We start from the raw sequence: 6,917 nt of genomic DNA on the forward strand, positions 1-6,917 counted from the left end.
GGGGGGGCACACAAAGGACCAGCTTAAAAGACCTTACAAACAGGCAGAATATACTGTAAGAGCAGAAAAAATGGCTGCCACAATTCAAAAAGAAAAGAAAGTAGTTCTCCCTTCCTCTCCCTCTTCCCCTCCAAAATCCACCTGGATGTCTTAATGGAAAAATTAAAAATGTAATTTAGGGAAAAGGTCAGTATTAAGAACGAAAAGCTTGCCCAAATAAGGATTAAAAGACCTTACAAACAGGCAGAATATACTGTAAGAGCAGAAAAAATGGCTGCCACAATTCAAAAAGAAAAGAAAGTAGTTCTCCCTTCCTCTCCCTCTTCCCCTCCAAAATCCACCTGGATGTCTTAATGGAAAAATTAAAAATGTAATTTAGGGAAAAGGTCAGTATTAAGAACGAAAAGCTTGCCCAAATAAGGAGGAAAAGGAAAGATCATAAAATACGTCAGGGCAATATAAACATAAATTTAAGAGAGCTAGAAAATAATTTTAAGAGCTTCTTGCAAATGATGCTTATAATCAAAACCAGGAAGCCAGACAAGAAATCAGTGGGACTGCTTGATAACAAAAGTGCAGAAAGGGAACTCAAGGATAATAAGGCCACAGCAGAGAAGCACTACAAACTACTCTCCCTGGTCTTTATCGCTAAACACACTGGCAAGATACCCAAACCCAGCCATTCCCTGTAGGAGACAAGCGAAAGCTAGATGATTTAATGTAGACATGTAGGAATTATTAGATGTCAGTAAGTCACAAAGACTGGATGACAGTCAGCCAGGAGTGCTGAAGGAAGAGAAAGGTGAAAGCACAGAGGTGCTGGCCAGGGATTACAATCCATCACTACAAATGGCCAAATGCCCAGAAGACTGAGGGATTGCCAACACAATTTTTAACAAAAAAAGAGACTCTAGAAAGGATCCCTGAAACTACCTGAGAGTCTGACTCCTGTTTCTAGTAAATCACTAGAGTCTGTAATAAGTAAGATCACAGAGCACAAGAAGATGTGGATCTGCTGGGAAAGAGCCATCACTGCTGTGAAGGGAAAGCCTGCCTAACCAACCTGATGGAGTTCTACAAGAGGGGCAATAAACATGAGGGCAAAAGGCATCCAGTAGGCATAATGTGTTTGTCAAGGATCCTCCTCAAAGACAAGTAAAGAAATTGCGTTGCCACAGGATTGGAGAAGAGGTTCTTAAACAGTCTGCAAGTTGGGTGAGGAGGAGACAAAACATAACGCTTAATGGTCACTTCAGTTTTCAGCATAAGATGACAGACAGTCAGGAGATTCCCCAAGAAGCCATGCTGGGATCATTTTTATATGACACCTTCATCAATGACCTGGACAGTGGTGTGATTCCTGAAACTTTAAAGCTTACAGATGATATTACACTGTAGTGGGTAATCATATGCCATGTTTATGGCATGGAAAAACAGAAGCACCTCATGAAATTAAAGTGTCAAATGAACATCAGGTACATAAATGTGAGGTAATGTATCTAGGAAAAAAATAATCTGAACTATGCCTCATGATGTTTACTTTAGAACCACAAATTGTAGTTTAGTTGAGTCCTGGATTTAGCTGAGTCCTGACAGCTCTATGAAATTGTAAGTTCATGTACAGCAGCAGCCAAAAAAATCTGACAAAATCTTGGGCATGTCAGAAAGGATACTAAGAACAAGAGAAAGGATGTCATTTTGCTGATACAGAAAACACTGCTGTGCCCACATCTTCATTACCCTGCACAGTCTCGCCTTCACATCTCAGGAAAAATGCAGTGGAATTATAAGAAAATATAGAGAACATCACAGTACAAACAGTTATGGCATCAGGTAAAATGTCCATAAATGGATAATAGAAGGATCACACAGATATACCATCTAATTTTACTAATACAACAGTTCTGGACACTGGGAAAGTGCAAGAGCAATGAAAGACAAGAAAATGGCCAAGCTTGCAAGCTCTCTCTAAACAGCATCTCCTCTGCCACTGCTGCAGACAGAATACTGAGCTAGATGGGCCACTGGTACAACTCCACAGGCTTTTTCTGATGTCATGATTACTTAAAAAAGGTTTGGCCAGTTTGTAAGCCAACTGCCTTGCAATAATTTAAAACCGTAATTTCTTCTCCTCTCTGCTGTACACACAAAGAACAGATTATAGAACCACTTCTCTTTTCTTATTTAGCCTCAGTAATTGCAATTCATTCAATCTATACTCTTAGGTTACACTCGCTAAATTGCTGATCACTCATTTTCAATTGCTGATCACTCATTGTCTCTGTTTATAGTCTTCATAATCTTGAACTGCAGCATCTAAAAATAGATGCTGTTGTCCAGCTAAAACCCTAAGTGTTCAATGGAGCAGAAAGATGCATCATACAGGCTCTACTACTGTTGATACATGCTTGCGTTTGCCTTCTTCACAACTGTGAGATATAATTAATATCCAGCTTGTGATCCACACTACCTACTGCACTTTTTTCCGAAAAGCTACTTACCTAGCCACCCATTCTCCATCCATTTCTTTGTACAGTAGAATATTCTAGAGTGCATGTCAAGCTTCCAGCTCCTCACACACCACGTCTCCACATTAGTGATACCATTCTGAATTCTAACCCCATCCTCCAGCATGCCTGCAGTTCTTTTCATCTTGGAGACACCTCAAAACATTAATAATCATTTTCTTTTCCATTACTCACTCCATCAATGAAAGTACCACCTAGGCAGAAGTCAGAAAACAGCCCAATAAAATTCTACATCATATTTACTTACATTTGATACCAAACCTTTAAACTCAGAACAGTTTTCTAAGAGTTTGGCTCTTAGAAACAAACCTCACAGTTGTTTCATCTAATATGTGTCTCTTGTTTCCTTATGGAAATGGAATATCAGAAGTCTGACTAAATCCCAGATAAGACATTCAAAACTTCTCTACTATGTGTTACACGGACTGCTACCTTGTCAATAAAAGGAAATTTTACTGGTTTGATGCAATTTAACCTTGCCAAATTCACGGTGACTCATTATTTGATAGATGTTCACCAATAGTCTATTTGTTCTACTATTTTCCCTTAAGTTAAATTGATGTTAAGCATTTTGCTACATTAGAACACATTTAGTTTGAACATAAGAAACATGAAAAGCAATCCAGGTAATTTTCTCTGTGTTATTTTACATTACAGCCTATGTTATCTATACATTTTACAATCAATTATTTTGTACTTGTTTTCTAAAGTACTGAACCTGTCAAATAGAGCCAGTCATAAAACTGATCACTGCAGAATAGAAGAAGAATATCATAAAACACATTAATCTCCCAAATTTTTAGACACACCTTCCAGTTTTACTTTGAGTTATATAAAAACGAGAAGGAAAAAAGTGGAATCCAGCTTAGTATCATAAAATTATGAAGGAAAAAAAGAGAATCCAGCTTAGTGTCCAAAGAAGCAAAGGCTTTACTAAAGGTCTCACTCCCTTGTGTACAACAGGCCACATGACCGATCTTTAACTCTGACACAAGGTAGTAAGAGTGTTCCAGAATAATGGTACAATTAACTCAAAATGCCCATTGGGAATACAAAAGAAAAACACCTTCAAATATTCAACAAATAGCACCTTGCCACGACTATTGTTATCTGCTGCTGCCAATCAGTATTGTTATGGCTGTACAAAGACTCCAGTGCACCAGACTGTCGCTAATTATGTATATTCAAGTGATTAGCAAGCACTTGTTGCCTCGTTCACACCACCCTCCAAACAGCAGCCTTTGAGAGGAGAATAGACTGCAAATTTATTGAGAGAACACTGTTAATCCTTTGGGGAGAATGTAAATGTAAACAGGACTACTCTACATCAAGGTGCTTTGACAACAAAAATCATCTGCATAAACACATGCTCAACAACAAACAGGTGTTCTATTTCACAACTAGCGCCCATTTGATGCTTTCAAGTAAGCATTATGCACAAACTGTTAGAAGTACTTTGAAACCAGCTGCAATTACTATAATTAGCTGTTTTCCTACACTTTGGGGTTTTTTTTTCCCCTGTACCTGTTCAGTATTGTGTTGGTTGCAATCTGTAAACTCAAGTGAAACTAAGGTTCTAGCCTCCTGTTTAAAGATTACTAACCTTTCAGTTCAATATACACTATGAACTTATCATTAAAGTGCCACCAGTTACAAGATGCCGTTTGCATTAAATAACTTAACAGTCCTACAAATGTCAGGTCACTCATCTAACGCTCATCGTGAATAGGAAAACAAGGTCAACTGCCAAAATAGCACCATAAAAATAGTAAGGCTTCAATGTTCAGGATTTCCCTTTTTTACAGAAATGTTCCCAGGAACTAACAAGATTTATTTTTAATAACAAGAACTTGTAGTTTTATCAGACAATGGGTGGTGAAAATTCTTGCTTGTAGACAGTTACTTCTTCTAAAGTATGCTCCAAGTAAATGTTTTAAAAAATTATTTGGTCAGAATGCACGTGCTTCCTTCTGTTTATTAATACAAAATACATACAAAGCACTTCTAGATTATTTTTTATTCTTATTAAAATGATGTATTCAATTCTTTCTATTCCTGCCTCTCACTCAGCCTTTCATGGCATCTACACAGGTATCAGTTTTCCGTAGTTCCAAATGCTCCACCAGTGATGCATTTCTATAGCCGAGTTCAACATGAACAATGAACAAGTCTAGTGGCCTTTTCTCCAAAGTCACACCCTAATGTGCCAATTTCATAAGCCTGGCAGTGCCATCTATAGATAGCTAAAATCTGACTCTCCTACCTTATGATTTGCCAGATTTTAATCACTGAACTGAGTAATTTCATATTCATCACCTACTGAGAGAAGATTTTTTTTTTTTTTTTTTTCCACAAATGAAAAGCTTAACATGCAAAGACTGGGATTGCCCAGGGAGCAAGAACACAGCTGGTAGGAAGGGCTAAAGATTATAAATACACAGCACCACAAGAAGGACAGTCTACAGGCAATGGAAAGAGACAGACTCTTTCATCTAGGGTGAAATAGGCAGGAAAATCTATGACACAGCACCTTTCCAAGACTGGCACACAGCCTACTGTTGACAGGTTAATTTGACATCCTCTACCAATACCAAAATGCACCTGAGGTCCCTCGGATGCCTTTTCCATTTGTAACATTGTGGATGTTCACATCAGGTGATTTACAGAGCTCTGTGAATTTTTAACAACGTCCACTACTTTCTTCCCACCAGATTCTGCTCAGCAGAAAATTACATGAAAGCTTCCTTTTTGCTGGGCCAGTCAAGCAATACACACTGCATTCATAGCAGTTGTTCTCTAAGAGAACAAAAGAATACCAAAAATATTAATAAATAGTTGTAATATTACAAGATTTCCCAAAGATATGCAGGGAGCATCATATGTCTAGAAAATTCCAGGCAAAGCTAATTTGGGGCTTCTTCCGGAGAGATACCAACCTTTGAGAAGCCCAAACAGAGGATGACAAACCAACAATTGCTCTCATTTTCTCCATTAGCTTTTATGGCAAACATGTATACAGTGAACCCAGCAATTTCAACTGTACAAGTAATCCCTACAATGACATGAACATTTCTTTTTCTCTGCTGTTTCTTTCTTGGCAAACAGAAAAATCTGGTAAGTTATCAAAAAAAATAAAGATTATTATATCTACAGTTTATATATTCAAATATGAAGAAGCACCAGATTCAGAGTTTCTCTAAGCTTTTAATGTACACTAACAGCTGTAAGTTAGTGAATGTTGTCTTGTATTAAAGTCATGTTTGTGATTTGTATTCCTAGCTCTTACATTGTAATCCCACTGAAAAAATGCAAGCACTGCATAGCATCAACACTACCATTTGTTCGACCTGCAGTAAGGTAATTCAAGGAGCTAGGCTTTTCTTTTTGGTATAGGGTATTTTTTTATGTCAGTTTAATTCTGTGAACCAGCACTGCTCACTTAGATGAATACTGCTGCTACACCAAATGATGCAGCTGAAATGCATATGCAATGGTCACAGTTAGCAGCCCCTTCTTCCCTGTTCTAGAGACAGACAGACATAAGTTCAGCTAATCTAAGTATATCATAATCTCTCTGTCTCAGCACGTGAACAGATATGTACTGGTGTAAGCTAACCCTTCTGATTCTGTAGTAAAACAGACTAAGAGTAATTTGTTACAGAACTTCCGATGGGAATGGTAAGTTCTACTGTCACCACATGAAGAGGCTGGAAGGGAGGGAACAAACAGCTGTGAAATGCTCAAACAGCTCCAAGTAGATATACAAATAAGGTTCAGTTATTTTATTGTCAAATAAAGCAGCTATATGCTAAACAGAATATATAACTATAAGGGTGTTCACTGCTCATTCATTCCATCACCACACAAAGTTACAGGCAGACACATCCACTTTCTGTCTGTTTATTTAAGACTCTTTGTGAGACTCAAAGGCAACTGATCAAGAGAAATATTGCACTGAATTGCAACATAAGGAGGAGTTTAGAGTCTGGTATCCCATTTACACACACAAGCATGTACTGCTTCTGTGTTTCAAGTAAAAGCTATGAGAGGCAGAAAAAGAGTGGTACATAACAGAGGTCACTATCAGCATTTGCAAAGAAATACACATTATTTGATAAAAGTATTAAAGCTTTATAAACTAGCAGCACCCTGAAAAATCTATGCACGCATATGTCTACACTCACTTTATTACAGGGTATATATTTAAGCATCCATATGAGATCAACTGGAAAATATTCTAAAGAAATGCTTTGAAATTGCAAGTCTTTAAGTGAATCACTCAGAAAAAAAGAAAACAAACAAAAAAACCCTTAATCAGCCATGGGTTCCAGAGAAAAAGAAAGAAACATAACTTTAACATGTGACCATTTTGAGTTTTACAGCATTAGT

At 37.5% G+C, this 6,917-nt stretch overlaps 1 protein-coding gene across 1 annotated transcript in view; it reads right to left on the reverse strand.

Annotated features, from left to right (window-relative positions):
* LOC104531302 (RAC-gamma serine/threonine-protein kinase) overlaps positions 1–2,652 on the reverse strand; it is a 57,609-nt gene extending 54,957 nt beyond the window's left edge. Inside the window, exon 1 of the mRNA XM_010176154.2 lies at positions 2,502–2,652. Coding sequence (XP_010174456.2) covers positions 2,502–2,652 — 151 coding nt within the window. The remainder of the gene's footprint in view (positions 1–2,501) is intronic.
* Between the last annotated feature and the right edge of the window lie 4,265 nt (positions 2,653–6,917).

Source organism: Antrostomus carolinensis, unplaced genomic scaffold (genome assembly GCF_000700745.2).
Source record: "Antrostomus carolinensis isolate BGI_N321 unplaced genomic scaffold, ASM70074v2 scaffold4549, whole genome shotgun sequence".
NCBI lineage: Eukaryota > Metazoa > Chordata > Aves > Caprimulgiformes > Caprimulgidae > Antrostomus > Antrostomus carolinensis.